We start from the raw sequence: 18,752 nt of genomic DNA on the forward strand, positions 1-18,752 counted from the left end.
TTTGACAAAATTTATCAGTCCTGTATCCTGTGCACACAGGGCCTTTGTTTTCTGTTTTCCAAAATAATAGTGAGTAGAGTAGGAGTGCACAGAATTTGGAGTCGGACAACCTAGTTTTGTCACTTATCTATCAGAGTGACCTTGGGCAAGTCACATTGATTGTGTGTGTGTGTGTGTATAAAAGTATATTGCTTTTATTTTTTCTACCATTTTCTTCCATGATGTTTTTGTACATGGGGTCATAATCTAGTTAAATACATTTCCATTTTAAAAGTGAGCGCTTTAACCAACATGGTGACTTGGATGGTAAAAATTTTGGACTCTTGATAGAGTTACTAAATTAAACAAGATTTTTTTTTTTGCAATAGAAGCAAATATGGAGGTAACTTTGTTTCTCATTGGCTGATTATTGACATCAAAGGCAAGACGTAAGGCTCACCTAAACTGTTCTTGGTTTATACAGAGTCCAAACAAAAGAAAGTGATGGTGATGTAATCCAAATATTCCTGTGCACAGATAATACTGTACTAATTATATTTATGAAATCCAGAGCAATGTGAAAGAAATCATCCATGCTAGACAAAGTGGAAAAAGTGGCTAAAAACTTCCTTTCAACCATTCAACTAGACAGAACACATACATACACACTAAAGCACAAAATGCCATGATGTCTATGGATACCTGCTTTGAGGCTTTTATTAATCTTATTATATTAAAATTAGAAGTTGGGCTTTTGTAGGTATCTACAATATGCTATATACACATATAAGCATATATGCTATTAAATATTTAAAGAAGTAGGTCTCATCCCCACCAAAAAAATGTACATTGGACACAATTTTGAGTTTAATCTACTTTGCTAACATCTTCTTCATCACTTTCTTAAGTCTAGGAGATCAAAAAAGTTATAAATCAGGGCCTGACTTATATCATTTACCAGTTCCTGATATTTAAATGCTCACGCTGAAAATTTAATAAGTCAGCTCTCAAAATCCACTTTGATCTGGTTGTAGCAATCCTTATATTTCTTTGAAAGATAGTACATGAAAAGTAATTTGGGTGCATAATCAAATTGTATAAGGTCAGGATGGATTTTGTTTGGTTATTGCAGAGTGCTTTTGATTCTTTCTCTCTCTTAACCTATAGAATGCTGTTAGGTTATACAATATACCATGAGGTAAACATCTATATCTTCAGTCAGATGAGAATTGGAATATTCAAAGGTGATTTATTTTTTCCTGGTTCTTTATTTTTCCTTCTCAGTTTTTCTAGTGTGCAAGGACAGTGCTAATTAAGATGATGAAACAGGGAAGTTTGTCCTCTTGCTCCCATTCCTGCCTACCCCCCATTTTTAGGGTCTTCTTCTTCTAATTTTGGGATACCTTGCCCCTTCGTCCATGGGCCCAGTGCATTCCTGCTGTCTTATGGCCACCTAGTTTCCTACCTTGATGTCAAAATTTTTCTTTGGTCGACCTTTCCTGGAATAGAACTTTGTGTTTCTGGCTTTTCCTAACTTTTACTCTTTTAACAAAATTTATCAGTCCTGTATCCTGTACACACAGGCCTTTATTTTCTGTTTTCCAAAATAATAGTAAGTAGAGTGGGAGTACACAAGATTTAGAGCCAGACAACTTAGTTTTGTCGTTCAACGTTGGGCAAATCACATCGATTGTCTCAGTTTTTTCCACTAACTGTATAATAAAAGGGTTGTACTAGAAAAAACTTGAAGTTCCCTTCCAATTTATGATCTTATCCTATTTGGACATGCCATGTTGCTAATGGCTACTAATGGGTTCTATGATTTGATAGGTTACCCTTTTCAATTAAATACATTTCCATTTTATTTGTTTATATCTGTTTAATAGTATCTTGATTTCTCATAAAGTTACTAGTTTCCATTTGCTCCAATCTAATTCTAAAGGAATAATTCTCTTCAGTGAGCTTTGGAGATTCTTTTTCTATCTGGCAAATTTGGCTTTTTAAGGCATTCTTCTCCTCATTGGCTTTTTGAGCCTCTTTTGCCATTTGAGTTAGTCCTATTTTTTAAGGTATTATTTTCTTCAGTCAGGTTGACTCTCTTTTCATGATTTTTTTGCATCATTCTAATTTTTCTCCCTAATTTTTCCTCCACTTCTCTTATTTGGTTTTCAAAATCCTTCTTAAGCTCCTCTGGCTTGTAACCAGTTCATATTTTCTTGGAAGCTTTTGGTATAGGAGTTCTGACTTTGTTGTCTTCCTCCTGTTCCATGCTTTGATCCTTTTTGTCCCCAAAAAAGGAATCTAAGGTTTGACTGCTGTGCTTGCTTTGATTCCTTTACTTGCTCATGTTGCCACTCAATTACTTGACTTTTGAGCCTTTTGCCACAGTAGAACTCTACTTCCAGAGAGGAGAACTTTGTCCCAAATTGCTGGGGTTTCCACAGCTGCCAGAGCTATTAGTTGGCTGCCCTCTCTCAAGCCTCCACAGGCTCTGGCACAGTGAAGTCAGAACTCCTGCACCAAAAACTTCTAAGCAAAATTTGAACTGGTCCAAAATAGGAGTCTAAAGTCAGATTACCATGCTTGCTTTGCTTCCTTTGCTTGCTCATGTTGCCACTCAATTACTTGACTTGTGAACTTTTTTCCACAGTAATATTACTCTGCTTCCAGAGAGGAGAGCATTGTCCCAAATTGCTAGGGTTTTCTCAGCTGCCAGCGCTATTAGTTGGCTGCCCTCTCTGAAGCCTCCACATACTCTGGCTCACTGGTCACGTACCCTAGGACCTCTACCCTAGACAGTGATCCAGACCCAAGCAGGTTAAAGAAGAGTGATTACCCCTTGGAATGGTCGCTTAGTCCCCCTACAATCTGAAGGCCAGGAGCTAAAGCAGTCACGCAGTGGCTGCTGCCCCTCAGCCACTTCTCCCTTGGGGGCAGAGGCTGGACCCCACTCCCAGACCCCCTGTTTCCAAAGTCCACACTGACCTCTCACATTATCTTTGGCATTTATGGGTTGATAATTCTGGAAACCACCACAGCTGCTGGTGATCCACTCTCCTGAAGTCCCTCCAGCCATGGCTGGTCGTGGCTGCCCTGGGGCTAAAACTGCAGGCTCAAGCAGGACTGGACTCTGCTCCCAGCATGCTGCAATGGACCCTTTCTGCTGGCCTGCCAGGCTGACTTCAGTGGGAGATTTGTTTCTCTCTGTCACTTTGTGGGTTGTATAGCCCTAAAGTTTGTTTAGAGTCATTTTTTATAGGTATTTGAGGTGGTTATGGAGGGAGCACATGGAGTTTTCCTGCTTCTATGCTGACATCTTGGCTCTGCCCCATACATTTCCATTTTAAAAGGGGGTTTTAACCAAAATGAGTGACACAGATGGTAGAAATTTTGGACTTATAGTAGCTTTACTAAGGCAGATATTTGGGAAGCCCTTAGTCTTTCAGAGCTCCTCATATCCCTAATGCCCTCACTGAGGCCAGTCCTGGAGTAGTGGACGCAACCTAAGACATTTACTAGATGTGACCCTGGATAAGTCATTCAAACTTATCTAAACATTTAGACTAAAAGGATTTTTGTCCTGTGAAGTTTGGATTCAGTCAAAGGGCCAAACTTGAGGATCTAGAGGGTCACGCATGGCTTTGAGGCCACAGGTTCCTTACCCTTGATTCTGTACACAGGAGTTATTTAATAAATTTTTGTTAAGTGAATTGACTTGAATTGAAGCCTAGGAATAATAAGTCTTTTGTAAATGCTCAAGACCCAAAAGGATGAGTAGGAAAGATCCAATGCCAATTAAACTGCAATTCAACATGCGTTTATTAAGTAGCTGCTCTGTAAGTAGCATTGTGCTAAGAGTTAGAAGATACAACAATGAATAAGACCCAGCTTCTGCTTGCAAGGTTTATAGTATAGAATTAAGAATCATAGTATCATAGTCTTAGAACTGGAAGGGACCTTTAAGGCTATCGAGTCCGACTCCCTCAACTCCCTTTTTTTTCAGATGAGTAAATTGAGACCCAGAGAAAACAAGTGACTTGTCTAAGGTCACACAGCTAAGTGGAACAGCTAGTAAGAAGCCTTGGATTCAAGTTTCCCTGATTCCAGGTCTCACACTCTGTGCTAGGAAAATGACTGCAAACTGAAATGAGACAGAATTTTTAAAAATTATTGAATAGTTACACAATATTCATTATTATAAAATTTAGTAGTAGCTGTGTGGATGAATGTAGGCCTGGTCTTACCTAAAAGAGGATAGATAGTATTTCATTGGGGCCAAGGAGAGGGCAGGCAATACTTCCCAGCCAGAGTGTAGAATCTGAAATTCCAGGCAGAGGAGTTTGCATATGAGCCTACATGAATGTTTTTAAGCAGGGGATTGACATGATTGCAGTTTTGTTTCAGTAAGATTATTTGGGCTGTGTGAAAGATAGATGGCAGAAAGAAGAGTCTGGGGGCTGGGGGGCGGGGAAGGAACACCATCCTGTTGCAGTCAGGAAGCAGCTACCATTGTCAGGGTGAGAAGAAAGAAGGACCTATTTGGGAAGAGGGGAAAGAGTGAGGCAAAGAGAAGAGTAAAATATAGTTCTGAAGTTTCAAGCCTAAGTGATTGGGAAGATCATAGGATGATAGATTCAATGCTAAAGAGTACCTTTGAGGCCCTCTAGTCCAGTGGTATCAAATTCAAACAGAAGTAGGGAGGGGAGTCACTAAACTGTACATAAGGGTTCATGCTAGCCACATATTGACTTAGAAACCCACAAATTAGCATTATATGTTTTATTGCATTTTTATTATTCATCATTAGTTATAATTTATTTATTCCATTTGTTATTTATTGTATTTTTATTTTATGTTAAATATTTCTTAATTATATTTTAATCTGATGCAGCCTGAAGACCAAGTTTTTAATCTTTGCTCTAGTTCAAGTTCTTCATTTTACCAATGAGACAAATGGGGCTGAGAGAGGCATGAAGAATCGCAGAACTGGAAAGTGTCAGAGGCAAGATCTGAAGTCAGGTTTTCCTAACTCAAGGTCTAGCATTGTAGCCACTAGCTGGGCTGCCTTACTCTTTCTATTAAGGCACTATGTCAACAAAAATAGAGAAATGGGACATGGGGGATACAGTGAAGTTAGTTTGGGATGTGATGATTTTGAAATGGTAATGGGACAGGTGAGGCAGAGTACAATGAAGACTTCACCTACTTCCTAATTTTGCCTAAGGCTTAACTCAGGTTGGACAGAAGAATAGTCAGCTCCAGGGGCCACTAGTTGGCACAGTGACTAGAGCACTGGCCCTGGAGTCAGGAGGACCTGAGTTCAAATCCAACCTCAGATGCTTAACACAAAAAACTAGCTGTGTGACCTTGGGCAAGTCACTTAGCCCCAACTGCCTCCCCCCCCCCCCCCCAAAAAAAAAGAATAGTTAGCTCAGAAAGGCTTCACCAGCAGTATTCAAAAGAAAGTCAACTATGGGATAAGCATACATTGATCCTGAGGTTTTGAAGAAGACTTTTATCTGGATGTTGCTTGGCCCATAAGAGGGAAATCAGTTATAGAGCTTTTGCACAGTCGTGTTCACCTGATCATCTTTCAATCACAGATCCAAGCTATGAAAACAGTCATTGTGTGCATGAGTTCAAATCCCAATTTAGACATTTACTAGTTGTGTAACCTTGGGCAAGTCACTTAATCTTTTACCTCAGTTTCTTTAACTGTAAAATAAGGGTTGTTGAGTGGATAAAATGAGATGATATTTGTAAAGCGTTTAGCACAGTATGTTCTATATAAAGACTAGCTATTATGATGATGATTATTTATTAATTATTATAACTCTCCCTTTTCTGTCTGGATGTAGCTGAACCAAATCTTAATGAGATGCTTAAAAAGGCAAAATGGACCTTTGATCCTTAGGTATCTTCTAATTCACACCCCACTCCCCACCCCCTTTGTTTTTTTTAAGAGACTAGGAAATGGTACCAAGGAGATCGATTTACTTGTCCAATGTTACAAAGTGTCAGAGGGTCCTCTGTCCCTAGTGCTCTTTCTACTGTACTATAGTGCTACCCTTCTCATTCTGAACCCCTTGATAAACTACTTTTTTTTTTTCAAAGCCTTTTGTCAATTAAAGGGATGCTAATTATCAACTTAAAAAATTTTTTTTGGTTTGTTTTCTGTCTTGTTTTCAAAACATCCTCCTTTCTGAATTGGAATAAAACACCTATGGGACTAGCTTGTAGTCTAAGTTCACAGAACTGACCTCTGCCAAGAACGAACATGTTATATAAACAACAATTAAATAACCCTTTTCATTCTTATTGTGGAACCCTGGGTCGACACACTTCTAAACTGAAGTTAAGAATACTTCATTCATAGAGTTCGCCATTGAATGGGTATTCAGACCGTGGTTAATCAAAGTGAAACACGGTTTTTCCAGCAACCTAAAGATAAGAAGAAATCCACAGGGGCTGTCCTATTCCCCCACCCCTCCATCTTTCCCACACTTATTCTGGCTGAAGCTGAAACTCAGTGAGTTGTAATTTAAGTAAAATCTTCTCTTTAAGGCCATGATTACACTAGTCAAATACAATATTCATGAAGTTGTAAGTAAATTGCTTTATTTGTCTGGTGCCTATGTAGGCAAAAGTCTCTCTGATTTACATTAAGAAAAAAAATTGAACAGCACATTCAGCTGTTTTTGGAAATTCTGCTGTCCTTTTTGAAAGGGGGGGGGGAGGAAGTAAGAGAAAACTGAAGGATTTGTCAGACATTCATGATTTTCACAAGTAGGACATATATCAGAGGTAGCATTTGAAGCCACTCAGGCCTAAGCAAGAGGGAGGGGTGGGACTTCCTTCCCTCCTTTCCCACGTTGACCTTCCACAACCCATCTAGGAGATTCCCACCTGTTAGAGCAAATGCCAATACCCTTTCCCCCAACCTTCCTGCCAATATCCCCTTCCCCTTATCCCTTCCAGGTCAGACACTGACCTAATGATTATTGTTTTGCCTTCTGCGGTTGAGTAGATAAAGTCTAATCCTTTTCCTGCTTGACGTTCTTTCAAATTCTTGAAAACAGGAAGTATGTAACCCCCTGTTCCCAGGCTTCTCTTATTCAGTTCCTTCATCTGATTTCACATAGTGCATGATTTCAAATCCCTTCACCATCTAGCTCAAGTCAACAAGTCAACAGCATTTACTAAGGGTTGACTTAGTGCCAGGCACTCTGCCAAACACTGAAGATACAACTCCAAGCAAAAAACAAAAGCAAACAAACAGGAGCTCGTATTCTAGTGGTAGAAGACAACACAATAAAAGGACCAGAAATGGGGAAGTCAGTACTGGGTGGGCACAGAGGTATTTGTGCCAAAATCAAATGGCCCTTTCTCAAAATGGAGGCTCCAGGAAGAACTCACCAATGAGAAAAAGGGGCAACAGAGGTAGACAGAGAAGACAGTTGAGATCACTTCTGTTTCACCAAATAAAGAAAGAATAATTCTTATCATAGGAGAGGAGGAGAAATCAGGGATAGTTTTTGTAAGAGAGACTATTTGGCAGAGGGAATTTTGGGGGTCAATCTGCTTTAAACACATTTATTTTAAAGTCATTCTTTCCCAATCTTGCCAAGAGGGGTCGGTCCTTCCTGGATGGTCTCCCAGCAAAGAGAATTCACAGAATGGCATTCACAGTGCTTACCGGATAAGGTGTCTCACAGCCGCATCAAATTGTAGAAACATAACTTCTCTTCGGATCATTAGTAACTGGGCCACTTGGTTAGGATCCTGGGGGTTCTGAAGGCTGTCAATCATTCGCTGCACATCTCTAAGTTCAGCCCCTGGAGAGCCCACAATATACAAGCAAGGTTCACATGTAGTTAGTGCTTTGTGAACTTCTAGAACTTCATGCTTTAAGAACCTCTCCCCTGCAACCCCTATTCTTCAAAGCCACATTATGATGTATAAGTACTGTCTTGTCCATTTTACAGAAGAGGGAAAAATAGCTCAGAGAGGTGAGATAACCTGCCTAAGGTCATGAAGCTTATAAGTAGCAGGGTCAAGGATTACAATCCAGATCTTCTGACTCTGAGTCTGGGATATCTTTGATAAATGCTACTTGCTAACTGTGGGTTGACTCAGGTTGCTATAACCTTGCCCCAATGCCCAGTACTAATTTCTCACTAGTCATTTTTTTCGGTCTTTTTCCCCCTCTCAACTGCCCCCCCTCTTGTCCCTAACCCTACATTGTCTTAGAAACAACAACAAAAATTCTCCAAACTTGCATTAATCAATAATGTGCCAGGCCAGCAAAACTGTGTGTTCTAGAAGTCAGAGTCTGATTTCTCTTTTCCTTCCTTCCACCCCCTGTAAGATAGAAACTTGCTTCCTTCTATGCTACAACAGGAACAAAATGTAGAGATAAAATTACAACTGGAGGATTTATGAGGCTCTAGCCTTGTGCCTAGGGGAAAAAGAGAAAACTAAGGAACTGGTGGTTCCTTAGGAACAGGCCTCCTTTCTTAAAGCCTCTGGGAACTTTTAATTTATCTTCACTCATATTGTGTCCTCTGCTTTCTTAGGATAATGCCATTAAGAAAATCAAGATCCCAAGCAGCCTTAAGAGCTAGCACTCACTTTTCGGCCCTGGGACATCCAAATTTTCTGATCCATCCTCCAGGGTCAAAGAAGAAAGACAGCCCCAGGGGAGCAAAGTACAAAAGAGTATCTCAAAATCAAAAAGCAAACCATCCTTGCCTCTCTTTCTGGATGGCTGTATGACTATAATAAGGCACTATGGCAAAAGAGACCCAATTTGTCTACTCTTATCCTGGAGAAAGGGTGGGAATAAGCAAGGTTTTGCTAGTAAATTTTGTTAAGACCCTTCAGTTAGTTTCCAGATGATAAAAGAGGAAGTTTGGTACAATGGAAAGAATACTGACCCAGGGGGATAGTGAAACTAAGTGCAAATCCCACATCTAATAATCTTTATCCATTGACCTTGGGAAAGTCATTTACTTCCCTGGGGAATTTCCTCTGTTGTAAAATGAGGGAGATAGACTGGGAGACCTCTATAAAGACCTCTTACACTTTGGAGTCTTTTACGTCTGTGAAGGTTTGGGGAATGTGAAGGGCATGGAATAGCTTATTGCAAAGGTTCTTGGTCTTAATTCTATGGGGACGTCCATCAATAGATTTCATAAGGTCAGTGAACTCAGACGGGAAAATACACACACGCTCACACACTCAATCCTCTAGTGTGACTTCAAGCATTTGCATGATTTTATTAGTAACCACATTTTCATTTTCTTGTTGGCAACCACGCCTATTCGTGGCTATGCTTAGTAGAGAAAAGAATGATAGACATTTTACAAGCCAGTTTGTGAAGCTTCACTGGTCTTGTTCACCCCTTCTTGTAAAGAGTTCCCTGTGTATTCGTTGCATATTTTCTCTGTTTGCCTCTTTTTTTTTTTTTTAAAGCAATTGGGGTTAAATAACTTGCTCAAGGTTACACGGCCAGTTATTTCTGGGTGTGGTGCTAAGTATCTGAGCCCGGATTTGATCCCCAGGTCATCCCAACACTGGAGGCGGTGCTCTTACTCGCTGTGCTACCTGGCCACCCCTTCTGTTTGCCTTTAAAACTCAAGTTTTGTTTTGCAATTATGCCCCCAAAGCATAGCGCAAGTCCTTTGGGATAGAAGGTGAGGTCAAGAGCTCACCAGTCACAGCTTCAGACAACAGTGACTAAAGTCCCAGCAACCTCTCCCTTAGTTTTTAGAGTTCAGCCAAGGTAGAGAGGTTTACAGCAGTATAGTATACAGTACAATACCCCCACACTGCCATCTGACATGGTGGAAGATATAACATTCAGGTTTAAAAATGTTTTAGTTTTAGGAATTTTATTTACTGTATAGCATTTATGGTGCTGCAGAATTCATGTGTTATGAAAAATGAATATTGTCTGAAATCAATGTTTTGTCTGTTTTTTTTTAATTGAGATGTTAGCATAAAATTCTAGGGAATTACTAGAGAGAAAAAATGTTTTGCATGTTACCAGTTTTATTTTGTATACCATGTTAGGAAAAATGCATATAATCAGGATTCATGTTTTGTTATAAAGAATTGTATGCATAAAAGTATATTTTTCCAGCAATCTTTAACTAAAGATTACAGTTTTTGGTGGTCACAAGAACCTAACCTTCTATTTCTCATAGGTTCAAAGTATAAACATTTGTGTTTTTTACTTTTGTGCCATTTTCTAGGTACAGCTACTTCAGTGAAAGTTAAGGATTGAATATGTATATATCTAACTAAATCTCTAAAATTAAGGATTTCCTCCAATTATGCATTTAAAAAATAATCTGAGAAGGGATTGATAGGCTTTGCCAGATGTTACCATGGTACAAAATAGAGTTTAGACCCCCTGCCCCAATATCAATTTGAAATCCTTATTAAGGCAACCCATTCATCCTATGTTGGAGGAAAAAATGAAGGGACCAGGGTATGTGTCTGTGTTGGGGAATGGGGCAGGGGGGCAGAGGATGAGGTAGAGAGTGTAAAAACTGTGGAAGAAGAAAATGGAGAAGAAACTCTATCTGAGCGTTCAGGACAGAGTTGGAGTAGTACTCAACATTTTCATCAGCTAACTAAAAGGGAGATTAAAGTCTTTTTAACCTTGTTTCTTGGGAGAGGAAGAGGATTTTGAAAACTAATTATCATGGGGAGGTCCACATTGCCTTATCTTTCAATGATGGCCTATTCTTTCATGGGCATCATCCTGGCCTCCAACCTGGGTTTCCTGCAGTCATGTCAACATTGTCTCTGCTTTCAGATCAGATGACCAACACAAATGGGTAACATGCCAAACCCTGGGCAGTCAGTGTCAAGACATCTCTTCTTTTGTTCCTTCCTTGTTTTGGCACAGGTACCCAAGATGAATACAATATTTGATTAGTGCACCATTTTGATTCAAGAGAAGTCAGTAGCCAAAACTTAATGTGAATTTGATTTCTTTTTCCTTACCACCGGAAAACAATATGGTTTTCCAAGAGACTCAAAATAATTTAGCTACATTCTTAATCTTTTCGTGATCTTACTAGCTCTTAAGAGATATTTCTACCAAAAAGGGGAGTGATATTTGAGGTACATACATGGGGGTAGGGAAAGAGGGAAATCCTTTTCATCAAGCAGTAAATAAAAAAAGCAATAAAAGAAAGCGTATCTTCACATATGCAGCCAACACACTCTATGCTTCATTTGTCTTCCAGTGTTCCAAAATCATAAGCATGAAGCATTAGCAGTTTAGCTTTTAATAGCCTCCTAGTTTCTTTAAACGGATATCACATTGCACATGTATAACCTATATCAGATTGCTCACCATCTCAGGGCGGGAAGGGAGGGATAGAATTTGGAATTGAAAACCGAAAAAAATGTTTAAAATTATTTTAACATGTAATTGGAGAAAAATAGAATATTACATAAAATTTAAAAAAATAATAAATGGATATCACACACGCACTCTCCTTCCAGAGCCCACTTCCATCTTGAATTGCAGCTGGACTTCAAATAAAGCTTCTGACTTAAAGGGAGAGAGTATGGAAGGAGGTTTGTCATGTCTTCTGAGAACTGCTTTGAATTTAACATCAAGCATTTATTAAAAGTCAGCTCTGTGTCAAGCACTATGGAGATACAAAGACAAAAGCAAGAGTTCCATACCTCAAATAGCTTAAGTTATGCCAAGGAGATATACATGGATAAGTAAATACAAGATAATTTAAAGAGGAAGAAAATACCAAAAATCAGGGATTGAGGTAGAGGGTAGGGAGTCAGGAAAGACTTCACCAGAGGAGATAGCACTTGGGATAGAGTGTAAACTCCTTGAGGGCAGGGAGCTGTTTCATTTTTGTCTTTATATCCTTAACCACTAGCCCAATACCTGGCTAGTCAGATGTTAGTAAATGTTTGTTGATTGACTATTTCAAAGCAGCCTTGAAAGAAAATAATTAATGCTGAGAAACAGACATGACTTCATGGAAACAGGACATAGAATGCCAAGTTCAGTAGACAACTAGCTTTTCAATCTGGCTGAAATATAAAGCATATAAAGAGGAATAATGTGAAATGATACTGGGTAAGGTAAGTTGTAGCCATGTGATGGAGTCACTTGAATGCCAGGTTGAAGAATTTGTATACTGTACTTTGGTAAGGTAGGTGGAATCTCCAAACTGAAATACTATTGAAAGATACATATTTTTAAAATGTCATTCATTGGGTATGGGATAAGATATGGGAGAGAGCAGATTAGAGGAGGGGATATCCTGTGGGACCGCTATTTTGGGGCATTGGGTAGGGGAAAAAATTTGTAACTCAAAATCTGGTGGAAATGAATGATGTAAACCAGAAGTTAATAAAGCATTTGAAAAAAAAAATAAAATGTCATTCATTATGATTACAATAATAACTTATATTTGCATAGCACTTCATAAGTGACAGAGCACTTTCATCTACATTTTCTAAATTTGTCCCCACCTCTACAAAAAAGGCATCTATCTATCTATCTATCTATCTATCTATCTATCTATCTATCTATCTCTATATACATATACATACACACACACACATATATATATATAAACATATGTATATAAACTCATTTTTCCCAATGAGAAAGTTGAGGCTTAGAGAGATTAATTAAGTGATCTGCCTAGAGTCATTTAGTAGAGTCAGTAGTAGATCCTAGAGTCAATAGTAAAGCCCAGTCTGAGACTCAGATCTTGTGATTCCAAATCCAAATATTTTTTCCGTTATGCTGAACTATATACTATTGGGAAGATAGAAAATTCAATTTCTTTGACTTCAAATAGCTATAAGTTTGATTAAAGGAAGCATATACAGATTTACATATAGATTGACATTGCTACTTTACCATCTTAAGGAAAAAAAAGTATTTTATAATCTTGATGTGCTATTATTTCCTTCCTCCTATACTAGTATAGAAATGGAGTCAACATCTTTTTTATTTGATTATCTTGCAATTTGGCATTTTGGACCCCATTCATTTGCTACCTGTATTCAGGAAAGCTAAGCACACAAATTTATATCCCTCTTTCTGGGATGTACATTTCTGAACACTTCTGGTGGCAAAGGCACATACCTCTTCCTCTTCTTTTTCTTCTTCTGTGGAGGCAATTGGGGTTAAGTGACCTGCTGAGGGTCACACAGCTAGTATCTGAGGCAGGATTTGAACACAGGTCCTCCTGACTCCATGGCTGGTGTTCTATCCACTGCCCCAAGGCACGTGCTTCTAATAGCAAACCCAGGAAAACCTGGGCCTTCTGTGTTGGAATAGTTTCTAGTTTTTAGAAGTAAATTTTAATTTTGTTTTCACATCACCTACAGTTCCCTCTTTATCACTCCTTTCACTCTCTCTTAGGGTTTCTAATTATGAGTATACAAAGTAGAAGAAATACATAAACTCATTAACCGATATTCAAGCTCCCCCAAAACTCATTCCCCTCTATACTTCCATATAAATCCTCCACTCCAGTCACACCAGTCTACTCATCATTCCCTGAACTTTGCTCATGTTTCTCCACCTATTTCTACTTCCTTTGCATTTATCTCTGTTCTACCTGTCTTCCAGGGCCTTACTGAGAGACTCTGAGGTCTTGAAAGTCAAACACTAAAGAGCTAAACAAGGAAGCCAAGAAAGTTTTATACCTCCCTATAACTGTTAGCTATTTTCTAGACTTTAAAAGAGCTTCAAGGTGTTTTCTTGACTGGTGATCTTTGGCTGGTATGGTATTACTAAATGTAGTCCCTAGCTATTTGTAATGGTGTGTGTCAAGGATGTAGTAGAGAACAGGTGGAGAATTAGAAGTGTGGTCAGAGTGAGTGGGTTAATGCAGTGAGCATTGGCAGGGAATGGAATGGAATGAACACTTGGTACATTCAGAGCATCTGGTTTCAAAATCCCATTTCTGATACTTTCCCCCTGTATGGTCATGGGCAAGTCTAACTTCCCTGGGTCTCAGTTTCCTCATCTGTAAAATGAGGGAGCTGGACTAAGTGACCTCTGTGCAAGGGGTATGTTGGAACCAGATCAAACTGGCTTGCAAGCCCAAGGTTAAATTTTAAGTATGTGAGCATTTACACCTCAGAAATCAACAAACACTACAAATCACAGCTTGATTTATTATCCTATTGATTGTACAGGGTCACTTGAGAAATTATTAATTATGCAGATTAAACTTAAAAGTTGTCATGTATACATTTTTTTCAGAGAGACAGTTTTTAAACATTTACTGACTGTCTTTTAGCCCAGTTTTTAAGGTCCCAGTAAAATCTCTGATCCTGTGAGTCAGAAATTAAGTTTGATTGTGGAAAGTCTGTAGTTGAGTCCTACTGTGAACTCAATGGATTGGTTTTATCTTTTGAATGGAATTTTGATTCATAGGAGTCTAAAGTAAATGGCTACTGAAACTGGTTGGAAGCTGTCACACATATGGTGCTTTGGGCTCTGAAGCTGTGAGCTCTTCTGGGAGACCTTGATGCCCTCAAAAGCAATGACAGCAGCATACGGGTGATAATGATGAGACAACCTTAATGTAGGCTCTCTTCGAATGACACAGTTCTGAGCACCCAGGAGTCCTTCTATAGGGAAAGAGAGAATCAACAAAAAGAGTTGGAAGAGTGAAAGTACTTAGTATATGCGAATAGGCCTGAAACATCAAGTCATTTCATGATTCAGTGGAAAGACCACACTGGCTCTGGAGTCAAAGGATCTTACTTCAAATGTCATCTTGGACATTTACTACCTATGGGATTTTGAATAAATTAACTTCCCTGTGCTTGAGTTTTCTGATCTTTAAAATGTGAGGATGGGACTAGATGACCTCTAAGGTGACCTGGGGTCCAGAACTTATTTTAAAAAAACATTTTGATAGCTACATAATTGATTTCCTCTATAATCCTATGCATTTTATTTTATGTATCTAAAAACATTCTGAGAAGGCAGACCATGGGCTTCACCAGACTGTCAAAGAGGTCCATGACACAAAAAAGGTTAAGAAAACCTGGTCTAGATTCATGATATTGCTTTCATGATGAACCCTTTCTTTACCACCCTAAGCCCACGAGGATCTCTCCTTTTCTCAAATTTCTACAGCATTTATCATTCATATGTCATTTGGCTCTTAGTGTTGGCTACCTTGGGTTTTTGGTTATCTTGTTACACATTTGTCCTGTTCAGTCCCAGCCCATTCATACACCCCCAGAGAAAGTGAGGATGAAAGACATATCTGGTTGCCTCTTTCCCCAGATTTTTTCTAGACTTCCACTATTAACCTTCTGTAGAAAGCCTGGACCTGCCTCCAACATTCTTCCCTTAAATTCCCTGCAGTCTTACTAATGGTGTTCCTATTGGCCCTTCTTATCACTTGAGGTAGACAAACACAGTCGTCTATACATATGTACTACTCTTTTTTATCAACCTCAGAGCTATTTGAAGTCATACACATTATATTTTATTTTCAGAAACAGTGTGATATAATAGGAAGTGTGATATAAAAGGAAGAGTATCAGAGTGTTTCCTACTCTGGGTTCTACAATGTGGTTCAATTGGAAAACATAACTCAGAGGATCTGGGTTCAAATCTTGATTTTCCATTTATTATTTGTGTGATGTTAGGCAGTTACTAAAATCTTTCTTAGTCTCAGTGGCAAACACAGTAATCATATTATAAAATTAATCTTGGGGAAAGGATCTAGAAGCACACTAAATTTTGGGCTTTTTTGGGGTTGCAACACAGGATTTTTAAAATAGTTTTTAAAAAGTTTTTGCTTCTCTATTGATTCTGTTCTGTCTCTTAAATTTGCAAAGTTTCCTGGCACTCCCAATGCCTCCTGTAGACTACAAGGCATCTTCTCATCCTCCACATACACTCATGCTCTTGCCTCTTCCCCACATCTGTACTCTCATTTATGACTCCCCACAATGCTTAGCTAGCAGAATCCAAGAACTGTATTCTGCAGCCAACTTAGAGTTCTTCCATAAACACAGATTCCATGAATCTCTAGCCAAAGGGGAATAGAAAGAAAATACATTTAAATTGACCATTACCTCAGTTTAAACACTCCCTCATTTCCTCTGAGCCACCCCACCTCTCTAACCCCAATTCTATTTCTTTTAAATCCCTGGCTGCTATATGGTAAAAAAAAAAAAAAAACAATTTGGACAACCATCAAATCAGTGTATCCACATGAGAACAACAGCTAGCAGGGATGGTGGGGTCTAGTGAAGGTTTTTTCTTCTTGGGGTTTTTGGAGGATTGGGGATTCTTGGGTGTGTTTTTAAGCAGCAAGTTCAGAACCAATACATGATTAAAGATTGAAGATTAGGGAAAGAGAGAGAGAGAGAGAAGGGATGATAGACGGGGTAAATCTGCTGGCAAAGATAGAAGGGGGTAAAACCAAGATTGCATGTAGAGGGCTTAGTCTTGGCAAGGAGAAGGGCTATTCATCAGTCACTAGAGGAAAGAAGAAAATGTTGGAGAATGATGACAATGGAGAGGAAGTTTTCACTGAATGGCCTCAATGTATTTTAGTAAGATTTTCAGGCAAGGACTTCAGGTGAGAAGGTAGCAGGAAGGGCTGTTGTGGGAAGCTATAGAGAGAAGGCTTGGAACAACCATTGTGTGTGGGAATAGCAAAAGGACTGTTTTGCTACCATTGTCAGGGTCCGAGTGAGATTAGAAAACATAAATCTGTAGTGAGCCTAGTTAGTACTGTTACATGACTTCTTTCATTTCTGGAGTGTAGGAGGAAGAAGATAGTAGGAGCAATACAGGGTTGGAGTTTCACAGACTGAGTGGCAATGGGACAAGGGAGTAGGAGATTTGAGAATAAAAGATAGTGTAGAATTCAACAGGCAGCTAGGTGTGGGCCTGGAGTCAGGAAGACTCATCTTCCTGAATTCAAATCTGACCTCAGACAACTTAATAGCTGTGGGACCCTGGGTGAGTCACTTTACCCTGTTTGCCTCAGTTTCCTCATCTATGAAATGAGCTGGAGAAGGAAATGGCAAATCAGTCCAGCATCTCTGCCAAGAAAACCCTCAATGGGAGTTACGAAGAGTAGGATATGACTACAAATGACTGAACAGCAACAACAAAAGAGTTGAATTAATGAACTAATCAGTCAAGATTGGGAAGGGAATAAAGGGCCCTCCAGACAGAGCGAGCATGGGTAATGGTTTGGAAAAGTTCTGAGTGTTGGATACCTGGGTTCAAACCCTGCTGCTGATGTGTACTTGCTTTGTGACCCCTGCCAAGTTTTGTAACCTCTTAGTGTCCCCTGAAAATTTCCTCTAACCTTCTAATTTGCACAAAAGGTGCCAAGCTGCCCTGTTAGAAAGAATTTCCTCATCAGGAGCTCCATATACCATTGAAACCACAAGCATGCTTAACAAACAAAATTAAAGATGATATGTTTGCCACTTACCAATGCCTTCAATTCCTCCCCAGTCAGCTTTTAGAGGTTTGGGACTTAGAGGAAAATCAAAACATTCCTTGCCACTTCCAAGTTTAGCAAAACTGAAGAGATAGGCGACTATGTCATGCAGAGGCGCTATAATCCTCAGAGTGAGTTTCAGGGCCCTAAAGGCTTCCTAGGAATAAGATCAATACATGGCAAAACATTTTAGGAAGGCTTCACATCACCTGCAAAAACCTAAGCAATCGTGTATGACTAAGAACAATTGTATACTCCCTAAAAACATCCAGTTACATATTGATCACAGTATGTATTGGGCAATATCTTCAGGGGAAAAAGACCATCCAATTAATAAATAGGGATTTTGGATCGTTGGAAAAGAAAATGGGCTGGTTATGTGGATATAGCCACTTGGTATCCATACATAGAGGGAGGCCTCTGGAAAATTTGGTGTAACCCGAAAGAGGATCCGCAGCAGTATTTAGAAAATGGTCCTATAGGAAAATATGAACAAGTTCTGAACAGGACAGGCAGTTGTGGATGGGTCAGCAATCTGTAGCAATGTAACACAATGGATAAGAGTATGGGATCTAGAGTCAGGAAGATCTGAGCTCAAAAAGTGCATCAGACACCTGTTGTATGTGACCTTAGGGAAGTCACTTACCCTCTGTCTACCTCAGTTTTCTCATCTGTAAAATGGGGATAATACTAGTCCCTACTTCCAGGTTGTCATGAGCATCAAGTAAGGTAATATTTGTAAAGCACTTATACTACAGCACCTGACATATAGTAAGTACTATATAAATGTTAACTATCATCATTATCATCATCATCAACATCACCACCACCATCACCATACATAACAAATAAAACACTAATACTGATTAATTGATGTTAATATTTAAATGAAGAACAAGTGAACAAAAAGAACAACTAATTATAGTATTGTAACAGATTGTGTTTTCAATAAACACAAATTAGGTCAAATAGACCTCATTCAGAAAAGAGAAAAAGAAAACTCTGAACTCAGCATTTTTGGAAGTATATATTTAACTAAAGGATATCATGTGACAAAAGTTACTATTGGGTACGAGGCATCGAGCTAGGCACCAGGGACACAAAAACAGTTATAATACAGATATAATTCTTAAGAAGTTTACAATCTAATGGAGGAGGAAAACATTAATATAAATAATTGTGACATTAGAGTGTGGGATACAAAGGAGAAGTCCAGACAAAGTGCTATGAGAAATATAATATGGTAGAAATCAGTTCAAATGGGAGATGTGA

General features: G+C 39.0%; 1 protein-coding gene across 1 annotated transcript in view; it reads right to left on the reverse strand.

Moving 5' to 3' along the window:
* LOC138153195 (uncharacterized) overlaps window positions 1-18,752 on the reverse strand; it is a 201,182-nt gene that overhangs the window by 69,955 nt on the left and 112,475 nt on the right. The window contains exons 29-30 of the mRNA XM_069077336.1: window positions 17,472-17,637; window positions 7,676-7,814 (exon numbers count right to left, since the gene is read on the reverse strand). Of these exons, the coding sequence (XP_068933437.1) occupies window positions 7,676-7,814; window positions 17,472-17,637 (305 nt within the window). The remainder of the gene's footprint in view (window positions 1-7,675; window positions 7,815-17,471; window positions 17,638-18,752) is intronic.

This window comes from Petaurus breviceps, unplaced genomic scaffold (assembly GCF_028583685.1).
Source record: "Petaurus breviceps papuanus isolate PSGF00001 unplaced genomic scaffold, PetGlider_PUasm1.0 90977, whole genome shotgun sequence".
Classification (NCBI taxonomy): domain Eukaryota; kingdom Metazoa; phylum Chordata; class Mammalia; order Diprotodontia; family Petauridae; genus Petaurus; species Petaurus breviceps.